Raw genomic sequence first — 23,441 nt, forward strand, 5'->3', positions numbered from 1 at the left:
TGGAAAAATGTGGTTTTACAGATACTAGACACGTGACTTTCAAATGAAAGATTGGTATCAAAGAGCACACCCAGGTTCCACCCGACGACGAAGACTTGACAGAGCAGCCATCAAGTGTTAGACAGTATTCTAGGTTAGTATGTGACCTGAAGTACGTTAGTACGTGAAACAAAAAAGTTTTTTGTCCAATAATTAGAATGTTTTTTTCAGAATTAAGTAGTAGGAAATTACTAGTCATCCAGTTTTTTTTTTATATCAGCTATGCATTCCGTTCATTTTGTGAATTGGTAAGTTTCGTCAGGGCGTGAAGAAATATAGAGCTGAGTATCATCACCATAACATATTTAGCCACTGTTTCAAATAATTACCTAGTGTTTTGTTTATTTTCTTCTAATAGGGTTGAAAAATAAGCAGGTCTAGCAGCTTTTAAGGCCTCTCTGTATGCAATCGTGCTCTCTTTCCATGAAATGCGAAAAAAAACTCTAGTTTTGTTTTCTTCCAGTTTTGCTCCATTTTTCTGGCTGCTCTCTTTATCGCCTGTGTGTGCTCGTATCACGGCATTGGACTATTTTCTTTAACTTTCTTTAAGCGCAACGGAGCAACTGTGTCTAAAGTGCTGGAAAAGAGAGAGTCAAAAGTTTCTGTCGCAATATTGAGTGCTTCTAAGCCATCTGGGATGCTGAGAAGATGAAACTGATCAGGAATATTATTAATAAAGCAATCTTTAGTGGCAGAAGTGATAGGTCTAACATATTTGTAACACGGAGTCGACTTTGCAGCCTTGGCTAAATGAAGTATACACAAGACTAGAAATTGATTTGAGATGTCATCGCTCTGCTGTCGAATTTCAACAGCATCAACATTGATTCCATGCGTTAATATTAGATCTAGAGTATGATTACGACAATGAGTAGGTCCTGACATGTGTTGTCTAACTCCAATAGAGTTAAGAGTGTCTTTAAATGCCAATCCCAATGCATCTTTTTCGTTATCTACATGTATATTAAAAGTCTGTATGGTGCCCTGGTGGCCTGTAACAGTAGCCAGCACAAATCACAAACGTGATTTATCATTTACACTAAGATAGTGTTACATTAAGCACCAACACTTCAAAAGAATTATTTTTAAAACTAGACTTCTCAGTAATTCTGAAGATATTACTATAAATTACAGCAACACCTCTCCCTTTGCCTTTCAGATGAGGCTCATGTTTATAACAGTAATCTTGCGGGGTGGACTCATTTAAAGTAATGTAATAGTCTGGTTTTAGCCAGATTTCTGTCAAACACAGCACATCTAGGTTATAATCAGTAATCATATCATTAACAATAAGTGCTTTTTAAGAAAGGGATTGAATATTCAGCAACCCGAGCTTTATCATTTGTTCATCCGTATTATATCTGCTTTTTTATTTGTTGAACATCAATTACATTTTTGCCCTTAAATGGGTTTAGGATTTTTTTGTATGTCCTAATTCGGGGAACATACACAGTCTCTATATGATGATATCTAGGTGAAAGAGTCTCTTTGTGATGGGATTTATCTGACCACAGTGATGTGAGACAGCTAGCAGACGGTCGGTTTAGCCAGTCTGTCTGCCTCCTGACCTGAGCCCCAAATCGTCATGTTTGAGCTCTAAGACTATGTGCCATATTACTAGAGAGAAGAGCAGCACCAACCCAGGAGGGATGAATACCATCTCTTTTCAACAGGTCAGGTCTGCCCCAAAAACGGACACCACTTACACAGCCAGCCATTGAGTGAGGACAGTCTACTAAGTATTTCATCACTCCAGCGAACAGGAAGGGGGTCAAACCACCTCACAGGTCAACTCTTGCATGCAGGCAGCCATTAAAAAGGTGGAACAGTGGACTATAGACTGGAGATTTAAAATGTCAACAAGTATATCATGTTGTATGTTCTATACTTGCAAAAGAACGTTATGATTTAAAATGATATGATAAAGCTTTAGCTTTAGAGTGAAAACATTTAAATATCTAGGTGTCTGGTTTGATAGCAGATATACATGGAAAAAACACAGATGAAATTGATAATAAATGTTAAAAATCATTAAATGTGATGAGGGCGATATCTGGCAAAGAGTGGGGAGCAGAAAGTCTAGGATTGCTAATTATATATCAAGCTATGATTAGATCTGTGTTCGATTATGGCTGTGTGATGTATGGTGCCACATCAATAACATTATTAAATCGATTGGATAGAATACAGCAGGGATGTCCAATCCTGCTCCTGGAGGGCCACTGTCCTGCAGAGTTTAGCTCCAACCCCAATTAAACACACCTGAACCAGATAATCAAGGTAATCAAGGATAATCAAGGCATTCTAGAAACTCCCAGGTAGGTGTGTTGAGGCAGGCTAGAGCTAAACTCTGCAGGACAGTGGCCCTCCAGGACTGAGTTTGGACACCCCTGGAATACAGTATAGAGCTCTAAGGATATGCTTAGGAGCAACAAAATCAACACCAATTAATGCTTTACTGGTTGAGGCAAATGGAATGCCACTGAATTTGCATAAAGTTATCACTGATATACTGGAAATACATGAAGAGTTATATTGGAAATCATATTACTACTGATGTATTAAATAATTGCTAGGAATATGTAAACAAAAAAAGAAAGGGGATTTGGATGGAGCATAAGTACCCTTAACAGAAAAATATGAAGAAACTTTGTGTTTTTATGGCATTGATCGGGGGGCGTGTGCGATGCATAGATCACCTAAACTATTTACCATGTGAATAGCGCTGGGGGCGTGGCAGCCTCAGCTCATTAAAGATAATGAAGGGAGAACGAAAAAACGGTACCTCTCCTTGCTTTCAAACGGATTACATAAGCTGAGAATATTTGAAGAGTTCAGATGCAAAAGCCTCTAAATGCCATCTGAAATTTTCTTCTAGAATGATGATTTTTATCAAGCTCGTATATTTAAGTTCAGTAATTTCACTTAAATGACAATTAATAGGTAATCTTCATTGCCATTTAAGTGCAATTATTGAATTTAAATATACGAGCTTGATAAAAATCATCATTCTAGAAGAAAATTTCAGATGGCATTTAGAGGCTTTTGCATCTGAACTCTTCATTTGTTTTTTATATAAATTACTTCATTTAAAACAAGAGAATTCAAGCTTCATAAAGACATATCTCACGTGTCTGTGTGAGAAGTATTCGCTGAGTTACAGTTCATTTTCGGACGTGTTTCAGAATGGACTTCACTGACAGAGAGTGGGCAGAACTCGCATCATGTTTATTTTTCTTTATTTGACGAAAAGCACAACACTTTGTTTTTATTGTGAGTATACACAAAAAAAAATAGAATCTTAACAGGATCAGTTGTGATGATACATCTTCTGATGCAATGCTAGGGCACATCATCAGTGATGTTCCTGATCTCATTTGGTGTTTCGGGTCTTTCGAAACATCAGACACCCTCCTTCAGGCGACCCAGCTGAGGTTGATCAGGCCTCAGCTTGTGCCCTAGCAGCATTTAGCCACGGATCCGCTCTTTTAATCCAGAGCCACCTCGAAGCCTTCTCTGCAGCCTCTGTGCTATTGCTGATAGCCCTTCTCCTTCTCTCTCCTGTGATGCCGAGTGCAGTATAGGCCCCGTAGAGGGACTTCCCCGCGAAGCCTCTGCACCCCACCTCCACAGGTAAGCACCTTGCCTTCCAGCCTTGGTTGTGGCAGTCGTTGACGAGGCCATCATATTTCTCCCTCTTCCTCTCATAGGCTTCCTCCATTCGGTCTTCCCATGGCACGGTGAGCTCCAACATGACCAGGTTCTTTGTTGCCTCAGATACCAAGACAATGTCAGGCACAAGGCCCTAGCAGCATTTAGCCACGGATCCGCTCTTTTAATCCAGAGCCAGAGATCTAATGATGTATAACACTTAAATTTAAGATCAAAATCAATAGAGTATTTAGAGTCTCTTTTGCACTCATAATAAAAAAAGTGAGCTGGTATCGCCGGTGATACCGCCGACCCCAGGGGGTTAATAGGTCAATATAAACCTTCTCATTAAAATATTTATTATAGTTTTTTATTAGTGACACATTTGGGGAGAGGATATATTCCCAAACTTTCTGAAAATACAGTATGAGAATTAACTGCATAGGTGCTAGAAATGTTTACCTTGGATATTATGCAATTTGCATGCATACAGAATAAATCCTCACATTCTTTACTTGTGGTATACCCTCTCAGTGATAGACCTGACTGAAAGGCTCATTGTGTGGCTCATTATGCAGCTCATTATGTGGGTCTTTGTCTTCTCAGGTGTGAATCACACCCCCACGCATACTGCCTTTCCAAACAAAATGTGTCTTACAAAGTTTAAATCAATGTATTGTTTTATGTTGATGATTTTCAGATCATTTTGAGGCAAAAACTCTAGGTGACAACATCCATTATTCGAAAGTCTTGTGGACACATATTTAGTATGTGTTTTTTGGCCTTATTTCAGAAACTTTAATTTTTAGTTTTTTCAATAACCATGCATAAACATTATTCTCTCAAAAATACAAACATGTACACACATGTTGCTCACATATAATGGTAGCCCTGTTTGTGCTAAATATAGTGTACTTACACCTTTGCCATTAATATGTTTATAAGCAACTGAAAAAAGCACAAATGTCAGGGCATGTCAAAACATCTCAAGGACCCCAAAAACACCTTAGACCCCAGAGGGTTAAAAACTGCTAGATCTGCTTATTTTTCGACTCTCTTAGAAGAAAACAAACACAACCCTATGGGTATTTATTTGATACAGTGGCTAAATTAACAAGAAATAAAGCTTCTACTTCTGGTTTCTAAAGATCATAGCGGTAATGAGTTTATGAACTTCTTTACTTACAAGATTGATAATATTAGAGAGAAAATTATAACTATGCAACCATCTACTACAGTATCGCATCAGGCAGTGCATTGTAGTGTCCCTGAGGAAAAATTCCATTCATTCGTTGCAATAGGAGAGGAAGAATTGTCTAAACTCATTAAATCATCTAAATCAACAACATGTATGTTAGACCCTATAGCGACTAAACTACTGAAAGTGATGCTTCCAGAGGTGATAGATACACTTCTTAATATCATTAATTCATCTTTGTCACTAGGATGTACCAAAAACTTTTAAGCTGGCTATTATTAAACCTCTTATTTAAAAAACGCAATTTGATCCTAGAGAATTAGTCAATTACAGGCCGATCTCAAATCTACCCTTTTTGTCAAAGATACTAGAAAAGGAAGTATCCTCACAACTATGTTCCTTTTTAGAAAGAAATGGAATCTGTGAGGATTTCCAGTCAGTATTTAGACCGTACCATAGTACTGAGACTGCTCTCATTAGAGTTACAAATTATTTGCTCTTATCATCCGATCGTGGTTGTATCTCTCCAATAGTGTTACTCGATCTTAGTGCTGCATTTGATACCATTGACCACAACATTCTTTTAAATAGACAAAAAAATTATGTTGGCATTAACGGAATTTCATTAGCATGGTTTAAATCATACTTATCTGACCGTTATCAGTTTGTATCAGTAAATGAAGATATGTCTTATTGACCACTAGTTCAGCTACCACAAGGCTCAGTACTAGGACCATTGCTGTTCACTCTGTACATGCTACCCTTGGGAGATATCATTAGGAAGCATGAGATTAGTTTTTACTGTTATGACGATGATACTCAGCTATATATCTCTTTGTGCTCTGACTTGACAATTCAAGAAATTAACGGAATGCATAGCTGATACAGACCTGCCAACCTGTACGCATTTTGCGTAGCGGATACGCATTTTGACTTCAAAGTACGCTGGTACGATTTGTTAGTCTAAACTACGCAAAAACCTGGTGACGCCTCTGCACGCGCAGTCCTCAAATCAAGCAACAGCAAAAGAAGAAGAGTTCGACCAATCATAGCGCTGGATTCATTCCCCAAATAGCAAGCGGGGATGATTGACAGATGCGTAAGGCCTATCATTAAAAAGAGACTGAAAATCGACACCAATAAAGAATCCCGCTCGATCCGCCTTCCACTCCCGCGGCCCGCCGTCTGATGTCATAAGCGAGGACAGTACAGTAGTCACTGTAGCCTACATCTGACTCCTGAAGGTAAACGGGCTGGGCTGGGCTCGATATGGAAAGTTGAAATATTGTACTGAGTTAACCTAATCCTATGGATTCGATGATCACACGGATTGCATGGATTATCTTAAAATACTCCGTTCTTCATGGTCACTCAGAAAAGAGGAAGACATCATTCAGCCATGCAAATAATAAAATGCTCAAGAAATGCTGAACAATAAATCTTAATAAACTTGAAATCGCTATGGCTTAGTGATTATGAAAGTGATGTGATATTACGGATAAGCGCGAGTCTGGAGAAACAGGCGTTTATTAATTAATTCTCAGTGCTAAGAAATGTAGCCTTCATGTGTTACGTTATTATGTTAATAATAACTAAAGTACCTAATTATGTTACATATTTATTTTGTATGAAAACTAGCGCGTTAGTTATGGATTAAAAAGTAGGCTACCGTTGTATCAGTGCTGCGCGAGCTCTCTCACAAACACGGACGCGCGCACAAAGAGAGAGAAGATAGCCTAATTGTAAAATTAAATTTGACGGGCTAAGTTTAAATTTTGTTCTTGCTTGTTTTTGTTTTTAGTTTTTTTCTGTCAAAATGCCAGAAAGCATTTTGTATTATCCATCCTTGTTTTTAAAATTCGTTAAATGACGAACGTTTTACTGTTAACAGCCCTTATATGTCGGATTCGTCTAACGTTACCGGTATACTTGATATTCTTTTTAGAATAAGTGATTCGTTATGCTATTATTGGACTCCTGTCTAATCATTGTCAAATGTTTTCTATAAATATGTTTGTATTGGTAACATTTATTCAGCTAATGCGTGCCCTGTTTAAAATGCGCAATGTTCAAATGCAACGGCAGCACGTCACAAATAGAAGCCCTTTTCCCTGTGGTATTTAGTATCATATTTGGATATTGGGATAATAAAATAAGTAGCCTATCTTAATTGTAATTTTTTTTTTTTTTTTTTTTTTTTTTTTTTTTTTTTTACAGTTTTATAGGGGTTTCTTAATTTTAGACTAGTTGACCAGCACACATTTTATGCAATGCAATATAATGCATGTGTGTCGTCGTTGTCCACAAACGAATGAGTAGAGTGCAGTCTGGACGGTGTAAAAGTTGCAGATGTCTGGTTAGGCCAGTGTGCACATGGACAGGAGTCGTACCATATTCGATTTCAATTCAAGTCATTCAATTGTGCTCTCAGAGTTAGTTATATTTATTAAGTGCCATCGAGTCATCTCCCACCACAGTTGTAATCCATGTTTTTAGAGTTGCTCTATCTCACTCTTTACTGTAGATACAACTTACTGTATATTTATGGCACTATGGCATTAGCGATCACTTAAATATACAGCTACAAGTTATTGCGTGCCGTCTAGCACATTTTTAGCTGATTGGCTAAAAGTGCGTGCGTAAAAGTGGGAACCCACCCAATCTGGCAACACTGGCCAAACTAATTTTTCCATTAATTTACATATGGTTTAAGGTTAACGCTATTGGGCGATAACTTCCAGGTAAGTTTAGATCTTTCCCTGACTTTAACAGACGTTTCTCCAACCTACTTTTTTTTTGCATTATTTATAATTCTTGCATTTACTCTATCTCTCTTGTATTCCAAAAGATTTGGAAAATGATTTTCTGACCCGCTTTTCTTTGAGGGATATACTGTATAATATTGCTATCTAATATCATATTAGAAAGAGATCCACAAAAAGTGTTTACCGTTTCCTCATTTACTAGATTTATATTCTTCTCACAATAATTTTTAAAAGATTTACAGTCCGCTTTTTCATATAACTATTTCCTCTGCAGATAATAATCTGTTTTATATTGTGCAAATTATTAGAAAGTGATCACTCCCAGTAGTATTATTACTGATCACATCAGTATTTTATTTTTTTAACCCTAAAATTTACATAAACCCCACCCCTGTTTATAAGAGGAAGAGTTGTTGTAGTAGAGCACATTTGTGAGTCTGCTCAAGCTGTCGCATCAGTCTTTTCACATGCAATAAAGTACGTAACACAAATGCAATAGCATGTCACTCTGTAGGCATCTTACAACAGTTCCCACACGAGCCATTTTATAGAGTATCATGACAGAATATGCTAATCGCCATGGGAAAATCTCAGAGTAAAACGTGAAAATTATGATACACCGGTGTTTTGCCAGATGAGAAGTTTCAAGTTTGTTTTTATACCTAATGGAGCCGGGGGACTCAGGGAGAACCAAAGTAGGCGTTGGGACGACTCTTGAGATGCAAAGAGGTCCACTTCCGCTTCTCCGAAAACCTCCCAGATCAGGGCCACCGTCTGGCGGTTCAACATCCATTCTCCCGATCTGAGTTTCTGCCTCGACAGAAAATCTGCTGCGAGGTTCATAACCCCTGGGACATGAACTGCTCTTAGAGATAGGAATCTGCTCTGAGACCACAGGAGAAGGTGACGCGCATGCCTGTCTAGGGTGCGCGACCGAGAACCCCCCTGCCGGTTCACATGAGACACCACTGCCATGTTGTCTGTTCTGACAATTACATGGTGTCCCTCCAGAAGAGGGAGAAAATGATGCAGAGCCATAAAAACGGCTCTTAACTCCAGGCAGTTTATGTGCCAAGAGAGAGTCTCGCCAGTCCAGACCCCACACGCTGGTCTGCCCTCGAAAACTGCTCCCCAGCCGGTGAGAGAGGCATCCGTCGTAATCATCTGGCGATGAAATACCGCACCCATGCTGACCCCTTTCCGAAGAAAAAGAGGGTCCCGCCAAACTGAGAGGGCTCGAAAGCAACTGCGCGATACCTTCAGTAGGCGAAGGGTTGGCCCGGAGGGCCGAACCCCTGAGAGCTTCATCCACCACATGAAGGGTCTCATGTGGAGCAGGCCCAGCGGTAGCACGGAGGATGCCGCGACCATTAGGCCCAGCATCCTGCGGCAAGTGCCCACAGACACATGATGGCCTAGCGAAAAACGGGCCAAGCATGTCGTCAGACTGGAAATCTGTGCAGGAGCCAAGCAGGCCTGCATGAGAACGGAATCCATGTTCACCCGCAAGAAAACGGTGCTTTGAGCCGGAGCAAGAACACTCTTCTCCGAGTTCTACCTAAAACCGAGAGACTGGATATGACTCAGGACGATGTCTCTGTGGTGGGTCACTAGCTCCCTGGACTGGGCTAAAATGAGCCAATCGTCCAGGTAATTTAGAATACGGATGCCCTGGAGCCGCAATGGGGCCAGAGCTGCATCCATACACTTCGTGAATGTTATAACGGCTGAATAAGCCGAATAACGGCTGTAAAAGCCCCGCTCGGTTTCCCCTGAAGGAACCTCCTCTATTGCTCCTTTGAGAAGGAGGGATGAAATTTCCTGCTGAAGTACAGAAGCCTGAGTGGCGCTGTCTACTACAGTAGGAAAGACCCCGTTGAAACAGGGGGGATTGCGGCAAAACTGAAGAGTGTAGCCGAACCGAACTGTGGCCGAAGAACCCAAGACGATACCCCTGGTAAGCGCTCCCATTCCTGAAAGAAATGTGAAAGAGGAAGAGGGATGTTGTAATGCAGACGACATACCTGAGTGAGGGTGCCGTGTTGACGTTCGTGGGGTAGAGAAGTTGACTGTGCAGGAGAGCCCTTGGCGTCCTGGCACGTGATGGGAGGCATCGATGCTGGGGTCATGGTGACCAGGTCCGCCTGCTCCGGAGGAAAACGGAAAGTGCCTCCGAGGATGCGACCGGCAGTTATAGAGAGTGTCGGGGGTGAGGGGAGAAAGCAAAAAGCGTCTCCTTCCTCCCGCGCCGGGCTGAGTAGAGATGGTGAAAAATGGCCTGCACTTCGAGACACTCTGAGTGGCGAAGGCGACAGGGCAAGGAAAGGAGAGCTGGGAGGTGGGCAGAAACGCTTGCGCGGTCTGTCCCAACCTTGAGGAAGCAGAGGAGCTCTCCTTTTTCCGACCGGAGGGTCAGGAACGGCTCTGGGCTGCCGGAGCGGTCGGTTTGTCGGACCGCTTCATCTGGAGGCACTTGTGAGGCCGTTGACGGGGAAACGGGCGACCGCGGGCTCCCCAAACCGTGGTAGGTGGGGGATGCACCGGTTCGCTCCTCCTGGAAGAGAACTCCGGTCTATGAGAGGGACGTTCTCTGGGTCGAACAGGGGAGGGAGCAGAAGGTTCCCTAGCCCTCCTGGGCATGAACTGTCTGAATGCGGCCGATTGGGATTTGGAGGAGCGGAATTTCTCAACCACCGTGTTGACCGCCTCACCAAACAACCCTGTTTGAGAAATGGGGGCGTCCAAGAGGAAAACCTTCTCCTTGTCACGGATCTCCGTGAGATTAAGCCACAAGTGGCGCTCCACCGCAACGGAACCAGCCATAGAGCGACCTATAGCGTGTGCGGTATGTTTGGTTGCTCTTAAGGCTAAATCCGTAGCCTTACGAAGCTCCTTGACCGCTTCAGGGGTCACGCCGTCGCCCTCGTCCATTTCCTTCAGGACGTCCGCTTGGTAGGCCTGAAGAATGGCCATAGTGTGCAGGGTCATGCCTGCCTGCCCAGCCGCCATGTAGGATTTCCCAATGAGAGAGGAAGTAGTCCTACATGCTTTAGAGGGGAGGAGGGGGCGCGACTTCCAGGACGGCGCAGACGACGGAGCAAGATGGTCGGCTAAAGTCTCCTCAATCGCCGGAATGGCGGAATAGCCCTGTTCCACAGAACCTACTAGGTTGGTGAAATCAGCAGCTGCCGCATTAGTGAGGCGCGCAGAGAAAGGCTGCTTCCAGGATCTTGAAATCTCGTGATGCAGATCACTGAAAAATGGCAGCTTTCTCCGTTGAGGCCTAGAATTAGGGCCACTGAGAAGTCTCTCGTCGAGTTTCGACGACTGAGATTCGCGGGGCTCGTTGAGCCAATCAATAGCGAGCTTCTCCGTAGCGCGCGAAAGTACGTCAACGAACTCCGCGTAGGCCGCGCGGCGGGATAACCTCGTCGGCGAGAGTAGGCCCGAAATCCTCGGAGTCGGAAGCCTCGGTAAAAAGTACATCCTCCAGCCCGAAAGAAACCGCGTTGCGTGCTCCCGGGCTGGGGCGCAAATAATCGTGCGAAAATTCGACTGGCATGCCTCGCGCGTGCCGAGGGGAGGGAGGGAGGGAGAGAGAGAAAGAGCGGGGCTCGTCTGCTCGAACTCCACATCCTCAAACTCTACATCCGAACCCCAAGTCGCGGATCCTCAAGAGGCCTCGGGAACGCGACGGGGAGACGAATGATTCCCTCTCAAAAACCGCGAGCCGCGATTTGAGGGTTTTGAGCAACAAATTTTCACAGAATTTAGTCAGGTAGTCAGGATGAGGATGCAAGATTACTTTCACCATTTCCAGGGCAAAGTCTAAGCAGGGTGGCGAGATCGACAGAGCCTGCAAATCCCTAATTTGTTTTAAAGAAGTGATAGCCATAAGAAAAAACATCTTCAGAGTCAAAAGCTTGTCAGTCTAGAGGCTCAAAGGGGGTCTTAACCAGACCTTTGAGGACTATAGCTAAGTTCCATGAAGGGATCTTGGTTCTTATGGGAGGCCTCAGTTGCCTGGCCCCACGAATGAAGCGGGCAAGCAGAGGATGTTTCCCGAGTGGCACCCCGTCAACCAAGGAGTGACAAGCCGAAAGAGCGGCCCAGTGGCGGGGAGAGTGGCGGTGCATGTGCCTGCTGAGAATTTTTCCTGCAGGAAGTCCAGGACTGAAGCAAGGTTATAATCGTTAACGAAAACGAACGAAAAAACGTCGTTAACTGAAATAAAAATAAAAACGAGGCATTACCAAAAAACGATAACTAACTAAAACTGTAATGTGCGTTTGGCCAAACTAACTAAAATAAAATAAAACTATAGAGTAAATGTCCTTAGTTTTCGTCTTTCATTTTTTAACGCTATTTAAAACACGCAGCGTATTCGTTCAGCTGCATTTTCCTTTCCCTGCTCTCCCTCAGTCTCTCTGTCACTCATGCGTCTCTCACATGCTCACGCACACACACACACACACACACACACAGCCCCTCCCCTCCGTGCACACCGCGTCTCCATGAGAACGAGTGTTCGTTCGACGTTGAAAGCAAGTTCGCGAAAGGTTGGTATCTCTATCTCGTGAACACCTTTACACAATCACACATTAAAAAGTGGTATAAAAATATTTTAAATTCTGAATATAATTTTGTCAGTGTGTTGATGTCGACCCGAGAAGCGATTGCGCCTTCTTTAGAAAGTTAACTAGTCGCAAGTTTGAGGTAAAATGCACTTTTTGGTTGTGGTTGTCGATGTCAAAACACTATATAAGCTGTGATTCAAATATTAAATTCTGTCATTTTTTTTACAATCTGACAGAAATGTCTTGTGTGGCTCAAAAATGGGTTGAATACATGAACCATGTATGTCTTCTTTAGTCTGTTGGCTAACGTTATTTAGTTTTTTTTTTTCTTGGCACAGTCACTTAGGCTACACATTTTGCACTTACTGCGGAGTCTTGAGACTGTTTACATACATATTTGTGCCCATATGTACATTTTATGTACTGGTGTTGTTATTGTTGAATAAATATTTTCTAAAATTGTATGATGTTTTTGTTGAGTTATAATAATTGTCAGCATAAATATAAACATTGTCAGGGGCAAGATTCAAAAAGGTCAGAAAAAGTATTGTGTAATCTTGCCCCTGACAAATAACCCAAATTACAAAAAAAGACTAAAACTAACACTAAAACTAATAAAAACTAAACTAAAACTAAGCATTTTCAAAAAATAAAAAATAAACTAAACTAGCAAACCCACTTTAAAAACTAATTAAAACTAAACTGAATTTGAAAACAAAAAGTCAAAACGAAATAAAAATAAAAACTAGTGAAAAATGCAAAACTATAATAACCCTGGACTGAAGCAATCTGGCAGTTGACTGGATCTGCATTATGTGCAGTGCATCACCTTTCAAAAACACCCCATTTGTTGGCATAACTTCTTCTAGTGGAGGGAGCCCTAGCACTTAGAATGGTCTCAATAACTCGTACCCATCAGGGGCCAAACATGAAGGTTCCACAGGTCGGGCCGGGGATGAAATATCGTCCCCTACACTTGAAACAGACCCTCCTCTCCGGTATCGCCCAGGGCGAGCCGTCGAGGAGAAATATTATTTCCGAGAACCACACTCTGTTCGGCTAACACGGCGCTATCAGTAAGAGGCAAGACCCTTGTTTGGCGAACTCTGGCTAGAACTCCCGGGAGCAGAGAAACCGGAGGAAACGCATACAGGTGCATTTTGGGCCATGTGTGCGCCATGGCGTCCAGACCCAGGAGGGCTGGGTGACTCGGAGAGAAGTAGAGGGGACATTGCACTGTCTGTTGGGAGGCGAAGAGGTCCACCTCTGCGTCGTAAAATCTTGACCAGATCTGTTTCACCTACCTTTCACTAGCCTGACTTTGCTCAGGGTATGCTGAATGGTCTTGATTCGAGCGGAAGACAGTTGTGCCCTCATCTTGATCAAATCCCATACGATCCCCAAGTAAGTCGTTCTCTGGGCAGGAGAGAGAACGCTTTTCTTGGCGCTGAGTCTCAACCCCAGAGAAACTAGATGAGCTAACGCAATATTTCTGTGTTGAAGTGCCAGCTCTTGCGATTGTGCTAGTATTAGCCAGTCGTCTATGTAATTCAAAATGCGAATGCCCTGGATTCACAATGGAGCCAGTGCTACATTGGTGCATCTTGTGTATGTGCGGGGTGACAAGGCTAGGCCGAACGGCAGAACCCGAAATTGGTACGCTTTGCCCCCTGAAAGTGAACCTCAGAAATTTCCTGTATTGTGGCAATATTTCTATATGAAAGTATGCGTCCTTGAGATCAATCGTGATGTTGAATTTGCGACACGATCGTCTTGACAGTTAACATCTTGAACTTGAGCGCTTTGACTGTATGGTTTAAGCCTTGAAGATCTAGGATTGGACGCAACATAATCTGGCGAGTTACCTCCTCGAGTAATTCCTCGACGGATTTATCATCACATGAGGAACGCTCAGAGGTGACCGCATGACCCGATGAAGCACTGGAGCACGCTTCGAGATCACACAAAGGGACACGTGGATCTCGTGAACAAGCGAGTGATAGGGAAGGACCCGTCTCTCGCTCGTCAGTCAAATCCATACGGGAGCCCCGCGAATATTGCTTCAAAATAATCATGTAAATAATTGGTAATTCTATATGTAGCCATGCAGTGTCATGATAATAAATAGAGGATACAAGATGCAAGTAACAACAGTTTATTTGTAAATGAAGTGAGTGCAAAGTCCAAGCAGTCTGGTGCAGGGATGGCCGCTCTGAGTGGCGCAAGGACGTCGATAGGCAACCCGCTCGGTGATGTCAGAAGTGCAGAGAAAATCCATGAGAATCCAGTATGCAGCAATAACTCCAGATGAACAGTAATCCCAGGGCAGAATGCAGAACAACAGGAACGAGAGATAAACACAGGCAAGGTAGCAAGGAGAACTGGAAACAGGACAGGACACCGGGAATTCTCACAACGATCTGACAACACAAGACATCAAGCAATGAACATATATAGGCGCGGCTGATAGGCAACAGCTGGCACTAATAATTACGGTAATTGGCAATCACCCTGACACACACACACACACACACACACTGACATACAGGCAGACAGAGAGACAGTGAATTCATGAACCGTGACAGTACCCCTCCCCCTAGGAGCGCCTCCTGGCGCTCCCAGATGAACTTACCTGTCGATTGTAATCATCGATAAGGGAGTGATCCAGAATGTCTCTAGCAGGTACCCAACTTCTCTCCTCCGGACCGTAACCTTCCCAGTCCACCAGATACTGAAATCCGCGTCCCCTCCGTCTTGAGTCCAGAATACGATTGACCGAATACGTTGGTTCCCCGTCTACGAGTTGCGGCGGGGGGGGGGAACCGGGACAGGCGGATTAATGTGTGAATGAAAAATGGGTTTTAATTAAGACACATGAAAGACGGGATGAATTTTCCTGTACGCTGGAGGGAGTTTGAGTCGGACTGCCATTTGACTAAGGACTTTGGTGACAATGAACGGGCCAATGAATTTAGGAGCTAGCTTGTTAGAAACGGAGCAGAATGTTCTTGGTAGAAAGCCACACTTTTTGACCAACGACCTACACGGGAGGCTTCGACCGGTGGCAATCGGCTTTAGCCTTGGTGCGCGCCCCCACCTGGAGAAGAGTCTAACGGGCTCTGTTCCAGGTGTGGCGACACCTCAGGACGAAGGCGTGGGCGGAGGGAACCGCAACTTCGGTGATAAAATCTAGCACTATGTGGGACCAGGGTCTCGAAGGGACCGACAACGGTTGGAGTAACCCATCTGGAGGTTGATTGGAAGTCTTACCAGTGGCACAAACCGAGCAAGCCAAGACAAAACTGCGAATGTCACGAGCCATTAATGGCCACCAGAATTGTTGCTTTACCAAAAAGCTGGTGCGGTTTACCCCTGGATGACACGCCACGTTGGAACAATGACCCCATAGAATAACGTCGGACTGTAATCCCTCCGGCACAAACAACCGACTCGGTGGGCAACCGGGCGGAGGCGTTACCCCTTCTAAGGCCGTCTTGACCTTCGATTCGATCTCCCATGTGAGTGTGGAGATAAATAGTGTCTCAGGTAAAATGCACTCGGGAGTGGATGGGTGTTCGGATGGATCAAAAATACGAGATAAAGAGTCGGGTTTGATGTTCTTGGAACCCGGGCAGGACGAGAGAGAAAAATCAAAACGACCGAAAAAAAGTGCCCACCGAGCCTGCCTGGAGTTGAGTCTTTTGGCAGATCTAATATATTCCAGGTTCCTGTGATCTGTCCAAACGATAAAAGGTACCCCCGATCCTTCTAACCAATGACGCCATTCTTCCAACGCTAACTTGACTGCTAACAACTCTCTATTACCAATGGCATAGTTGCATTCGGCAGGTGATAACTGGTGAGACAAAAACGCGCGAGGATGCATCTTGTCATCTGTGGGAGAGCGTTGGGAAAGAACCACGTCTACCCCCACCTCTGACACGTCGACCTCCACCACGAACTGACGTGAAGGATCAGGGGCAATCAGGATGGGAGCCGAAACAAAGCAACTTTTCAGATTGGCAAATACAGCTTCGGCTGTATCGGACCACCTGAACGTTGTTCTGGGGGAGGTCAAGGCAGTCAGAGGAGCGGCTAGTTGGCTGAAGTTGCGAATAAAACGCAGATAGAAATTGGCGAACCCCAGAAACCTCTGTAGGGCCTTACAGGAATCTGGACTTGGCCACTCTACCACAGCCTTAACCTTGTCAGGATCCATACGCACTCCCTCAGATGAGATTATGTACCCTAGGAAAGGAACAGACTGTGCATGAAAAGTGCATTTCTCCGCCTTGACAAAAAGCCCATTCAATAGCAACCTCTGTAGCACTCGTCTGACGTGCTGAACGTGTTCCTGGAGAGAAGAAGAAAAAATCAGTATGTCATCCAGGTAGACATATATGATCTGATCTACCATATCTCTCAGCACATCATTCACGATTGCCTGGAAAACCCCTGGAGAGTTGGACAGGCCAAAAGGCATAACCAAATATTCAAAGTGCCCCCTGGGGGTGTTGAACGTGGTTTTCCATTCATCTCCCTTCCTTATGCGGACCAAATGATAAGCATTGTGTAAATCCAATTTTGTGAAGACAGATGCTCCCTGCAACCGCTCGAAGGCTGAAGACATCAACGGCAAAGGGTAAGTATTCTTTACTGTGATGATGTTTAACCCCCGGTAATCAATACACGGTCGCAGAGAACCATCCTTCTTTCCCACAAAAAAGAACCCCCCCCCCCCCCCCTCTGGAGAAGTGGAAGGACAGATGAACCCCGTTGCTAGAGAATCAGAAATATATTTCTCCATGGCATCCCTTTCTGGAGCAGAAAGCGAATATAACCTGCCTTTAGGCAGAGACTTACCTGGCAGTAAATCTATGGCACAGTCATAGGGACGATGCGGAGAAAGAGAAGCAGCACGGGACTTACTGAACACTTCCTTCAGGTCGAGGTACTCAACGGGCACGTTTGACAAATTCACTGCCTCCTCCTGAAACACAGAACCAGACACAGACGAACAAGCTGACACTAACAAGACGCGTAACATTGATTACTCCAGGTCGAGATGGAATTTTGGCCCCAATCCACCCTGGGATTGTGTTGCACCAGCCATGGGTGGCCAAGAACTATGGGTGCTAACGGGGAGTCCAAAAGTAGAAATGACAGTGTTTCTGTGTGATTGCCTTTTGTGATGAGGGTGATAGGTTCGGTGGTGAGAGAAATGTTGGGGAGTTCTTGTCCATTGAGGGCGATGACAGAAATCTTGTGAGTGAGTGATGTGATGGGAATCTGATACTTGTGAGCAAAAGTCCGGTCCATGAAGTTACCTTCTGCTCCTGAGTCCAGTAAGGCTTGACAGTTGTGGGATTGGGTTGCCCATCTCAGTCTTACCGGGAGGAGAGTGGATGATGAGGTCTTCTCAGCGGAGATCCCACCTGATAGTAGCCTCATCTTCACTACCGGGCTTGATCTTTTACCGGGCAGGAGTATAGGAAGAGGCCCGCTCCTCCACAATAGAGGCATAGTCCCCTGGACCTCCGCCTCTCTCTCTCTCCTCCCGGTTAAGCCAAGCTCTACCCACCTGCATGGGCTCATGATCGAAAACGGGGCTGACCGTGTCCCCGCCGCTGGCCTGTGGAACCTCGACGACTCCAGGTAGTCTGATTGGGTGTGTACGTCGTTCCATCCGATTCAGATGAGCATCCACTCTCAGTGCCAGTTCAATCAGCCCGTTCAGACTCTGTGGAAGGTCCAGGGCGTAGATCTCCTTCTGAACACAGTCAGCCAGCCCATGCAGGAACATGTTCCACTGCGCCTCCTCATTCCAATGGCACTCTGCGGCCAGCGTGCGAAACTCGATGGAGTACTCCGATACCGATCGGTCTCCTTGCTGGAGGTCGGCGAGTAGCCTGGCCGCCTCTCTACCCGCCACCGCACAGTCGAAGACTCTCTTCATTTCTTTGGAGAGTGCCTGGAACGAGGCGCAGCAGAGATCTTGGTTCTCCCACACCGCCGTTCCCCAGAGAGCCACTCATCCAGTCAGCAGGGTCAGCACGAAAGCCACCTTAGAATGCTCGCTGTTAAAAGTCAGCGGTTGCAGAGAGAAATACATAGAACATTTTGTTAAGAATGCTCTGCAATAATTGGGTTCACCTGAATAACCCTCCGGGGCAGGTAAGCGTGGCTCTGGCTGATGACTCGGATCCATGGAAGTGGGCTGAACGGGCGGTGTGGGCGGTGCAGCAGGACTCTTCAGCTGTTGGAGCTGTTGGGTGAGCTCGGACACCTGCGCCACCAGAGCTTGCACAGCATGACCCGTGTTCGAAATGTGTTTTTCCTGTTGATCCATGCGTGCAATACTACGCGAAAAGAATTCACTCAGACTTGTTGAACTTGCTGCGTCCATACTGTGGTCAGATAGTTCCATACTGTGGTCAGATAGTTCTGTGATGATAATAAATGGAGGATACAAGATGCAAGTAACAACAGTTTATTTGTAAATGAAGTGAGTGCAAAGAGCAAGCAGTCTGGTGAGTGGCGCAGGGACGTCGACAGGCAACCCGCTCAGTGATGTCAGAGAAAATCCAAAAGAATCCAGTATGCAGCAATAACTCCAGATGAACAGTAATCCCAGGGCAGAATGCAGAACAACAGGAATGAGAGACAAACACAGGCAAGGTAGCAAAGAGAACTGGAAACAGGATAGGACACTGGGAATTCTCACAACGATCTGACAACACAAGACACCAATCAATGAACATATATAGGCGCGGCTGCTAATAATTAAACCGCTAAATAAACAGCTGCCACTAATAATTACGGTGATTGCCAATCACCCTGACACACACACACACACACACACACACACACACTAACATACAGGCAGACAGAGAGACAGTGAATTCATGAACCGTGACATGCAGTCTCACCAAATTGAGCAATAAGGTGCAGTTGCATTAGCAAAATTATGCGGGCAAAAAACGGTCCATTTCAATAGTCTACCCCAGAGGTTCCCAACAAAAATTGTCAGCCAAACCCCCTTTGACACAAAATATTTTCTTGTAGTACCCCCTGATATTTAATTAATATTTCAATAATTATACAACATGTACGGTTCTTTGATGTTGGTTAATAGTAACTTGACGTGCAGGTAAACATAAAATGTTTTTAGTAAACATGTAAAATTATGCATTTACAGTACATGGCTGCATGATTTGGTTAAATGTATATTGTGATTATTTTGCCATACTTTGCCAATGTAGTCAAAGTCAACAGGCGGGCTGCTGCATTCTGGACCATCTGCAGTCTGGAGAGAGAGGCCTGACTAATGCCTATATTGAGGCCATTACAATAATCCAGACGAGATGAAATGAAAATATGAACAAGTTTTTCAAAGTCTTTTAAAGACAGGAATGATTTCACCTTGGTTAGTTGTCTCAATTGGAAAAAACTAGTTTTAAAGGGATACTCCACTTTTTTGGAAATAGGCTCATTTTACAACTCCCCCAGAGTTAAACAGTTGAGTTTTACCGTTTTCGAATCCATTCAGCCGATCTCCGGGTCTGGCGGTACCACTTTTAGCATAGCTTAGCATAGATCATTGAATCGGACAAGACCATTAGCATCTCTCTCAAATAAATGACCAAAGAGTTTTGATATTTTTCCTATTTAAAACTTGACTCTTCTGTAGTTACATCGTGTACTAAGACCAACGGAAAATGTAAAGTTGCGATTTTCTAGGCTGATATGGCTAGGAACTATACTCTCATTCCTGCGTAATAATCAAGAAACTTTGCTGCCGTACCATGAGTCCAGCAGGCGTAATGATATGACGCAGCGCCTGAAAATAGGTCTAATAGGTTAGACAAACTTAGTCCCGGTCACGTTGGAAGTTACCGAGCTGGGGACTATTTTCAGGCGCTGCGTCATATCATTACGCCTGCTGGATTACGCAGGAATGAGAGTATAGTTCCTAGCCATATCAGCCTAGAAAATCGCAACTTTACATTTTCCGTCAGTCAATTTTCAGTGAAAATAGATCAATCATCAATCTTATCGATAAAGTGTAAAAAAAAAAATCACACATTTCGGCAGAAGGCTCTAACCAAGTAGCTTGGGGAGTATTCAAAACAGCAGTAATAGTACTGAACAGCACAGCAGGCTTAGAGTTATTACAGATAACATTAGAGAGATACTTTGATTTCTCAGATCTAACAGTTTTTTGATATTTAGACAAATCCTCCTTTAAAATGTCAAGTGAGCTCTGTAATTTATCCTTCTTTCAGTGGCGTTCTGCCCTTCTGCATTCAAGCCTTAGATCGAGTAGTAGCATTCAGCCACGGTTGAACTTTTTTCTCGAACCGTCCTAAAGAGGGCCACTATATCCAAAATACTTTGACAGGTTAAAAAGAACAATGAGGTTTAGTCATCGGTGTTAAGGCCATATGAGGACATTGAATAATCATCCTCAATGCCATTAAAAGCTTAAAAAAATAATTGGCCAGTTGAAGGATTAATCGTCCGACAGCGATGGTTTGGAACGGTCACTTTAGAATTACGCGAAATACATATCTCAAATGATCAGAGAAAGTGGCATCACAGACTTCGATATTACCAATAGGTAAGCCACATGTTAAAACCAAATCTAGTGTGTGTCCACATATGTGTGGGACTAGTGACAAACTGAGTTAACTTAGAAGACTCCACAAGATTTAAAAAAGCTTTAGCCAAAGGCTTGGCGGGACAGCACACATGGATATTAGGATCCCCCACAATTAAAAGCCATTACAATGTGGAAACATTTTACACATCTGCTCCACATGTTGGTAACATGTTTTCCACATGTGATCACTTATGTCCACATGTGATCACATGTGGACATAACAAAATGTAGCACATGCGGACACGTGATCACATGATGTGGAACACGTGAAATTCATATGTTTTTTCTGTAAAGGATGGTGCATGGCGCAGTTCGATAGGGTTTTTATATTGTCAGCTACCGATTGTTAAGTGAACCTTTGAAAAGGAACATCTCTGTTATATGTAAACTTGGTTCCCTGAATAGGGACCGTAGCATCATCTACAGATGCAGCATCTTGTTCCCTATTCAGAGAACCAAGGTTACATATGTAACCAAGATGTTTCATGTTGAGTTTTTCAATGTGACCTGAGATCATGAAATTCCTAAGAAATACCTTAACAACCTAGCCTGACTTTGTCATACTCATATTCTAGTCAGAATGTGAGTATGATACTGCTCCATAGGGCTTTGATTATGGGGCGTGTCTCAACTGAACCAGAAAAAAAAAAACTCTGCACTCAATTGGATAGACCTACAACCAATCAGAGCAACGTAGTAAATGACGCATGTTCTTCATTCATATTTTCAACCAACAAAATGTCGCGGCTCTCTGTTCCTCTTTTAAAATGAATGCGCTGTGGATATCTTCTATAACAGACGCGATGGCGGAATCTACACATGATGGTTCATAAACAAAGTTCGGGAGGAACACGTACAAATAATCAATCCAATATCAACTTGTCATCAAACAATACCATGTCTAACGTTACCCTATATCAGCATGAGGAAGCATATTCACTCTGTCAACTTACCTAACACTCCTTGACAGTTTTTCAGCATCCCTCCACCACCCCGAATCCTCACTCTTGTCTTGGCTTGTTCTCTCACAACCAGGAATACCGGGGGGAGTATGGCTACCGAGCCCACAGCCCTCTCCTCGGACAGCACGTCATATACGCATCTGACTTATTTGTGTGAACTCGTGAAATCTAAAATACGCATTTATTCTATCTGACTTATTTGCAAGTGTGAACTCGTGAAATCTCAATTCTCCAGCGGCAGTCTTCTTTGTTGTAAACTAATTCAAATCAAGCGCTCTTTGGTGACGTGGGTGATTACGTAACCGCAGATCATCTGTCCATCATCGATTAAAGCCCGCCCTGGCAATTTGATTGGCCCGGCCTTCTGGGAGCCGAGCATAATTACTCCTCAACGGATCAAGTCCAGACCGAACTTCCCGACCAAAAAATATTGTGGGCGGGGTTCGGGCTGGCACCCAGGCTATTAACAACCTTATCTAACAATAAAAAATAAGCTCTATTCAGATGGTCCCTTCAGATTAACTAAACTATTACAACTTACTAATGCTTTCAGTTACACACAGAAGTACTGAAGAAAATACCAATTCTGAAGACACTAAGAACACTGGAGCAGGAAGCTGGGAAAGATGTTGCTTTAAAGACAACACCTGCTGGAGCGGATGGAACCAAGAAATCCAAAGAGCTAAAATGGCAACCTGATTGTTATCCTAAAGCTGAGCTTCAATGTGAATGTTTAGCTTCTGAAGGTGACAAGTGTGACCTTCCAATCTAAGGGTCTTGAAAAACAGGTCATGAAAATGTGAGTTTCGGCTGAAATCACAAGGCCTGAGAATAATAAAGTGTTTTGCTAAACGTCTCTATTCTTATGTATTTATTGTTTAGTTAAACAGTGTCAATAAGTTTTATGATACCAGCTGTTCTATAAGGTATGTCTATGAGTTTATATTAATTTAATTGAAATGGTTCATAATAATATTACAAATCAAATGAATTTTGCTTTTCCCAAAAATGCATTTAACATGAAACTACGTGTACAAGCTTTGAGTGCTAGAATTGCTGTCTGCTCATGAAGTGCTGAAATATACAGTATACGGTATAAGTACTTTTATACTACAGGGCTGTTGAATGCTTCATTGGCCTGTCTGATCGATTGCTCCTGTCTGCCTCGTAGCTTCTGCTGCTGTTGCGTTGGTTTGCGTCTGTAAGCTCTGTATATCTTTCTGTTTTGAATCATTATTTACTATCATTCCTTGTTGCTTATACTGCTAAATATAACTTACTCAACATCACACATTAACCTGACATCGCTAGCTTCAATCTAAATCGTTATTGCTAGGACAACACGCTAGTAATTCGCTAGCCTGTTAGCGTGCCATCCGTGCACTTTTTATTTATTTATTTTTCTTGCTTGCGCTCGCGCCTTTTACGAGTCCATCAAACAACTTGGGTGAGTAGGATCAGTCAACAAACACGGTGAGTCATGTCATCTTCTCTTATTGTTACTTGCACCTCATGCAACATGTTTAGCATATCCTTCTCTGTCAGCATAGGATTTACATGTGATAAATGCAGGGAGATAGTCAAGCT

The 23,441-nt window shown here is 43.6% G+C and overlaps 1 protein-coding gene across 2 annotated transcripts in view; it reads left to right on the forward strand.

Moving 5' to 3' along the window:
* Positions 1-22,710, forward strand: part of mthfsd (methenyltetrahydrofolate synthetase domain containing) — an 84,240-nt gene extending 61,530 nt beyond the window's left edge. For both annotated transcript variants that reach the window (XM_084409477.1, XM_084409476.1), the window contains exon 8: positions 22,408-22,710. In XM_084409477.1, coding sequence (XP_084265603.1) covers positions 22,408-22,626 — 219 coding nt within the window. In that variant the 3' untranslated portion in view covers positions 22,627-22,710. The remainder of the gene's footprint in view (positions 1-22,407) is intronic.
* Positions 22,711-23,441: the final 731 nt, after the last annotated feature.

Source organism: Rutilus rutilus (genome assembly GCF_951802725.1).
Source record: "Rutilus rutilus genome assembly, chromosome: 5".
Classification (NCBI taxonomy): domain Eukaryota; kingdom Metazoa; phylum Chordata; class Actinopteri; order Cypriniformes; family Leuciscidae; genus Rutilus; species Rutilus rutilus.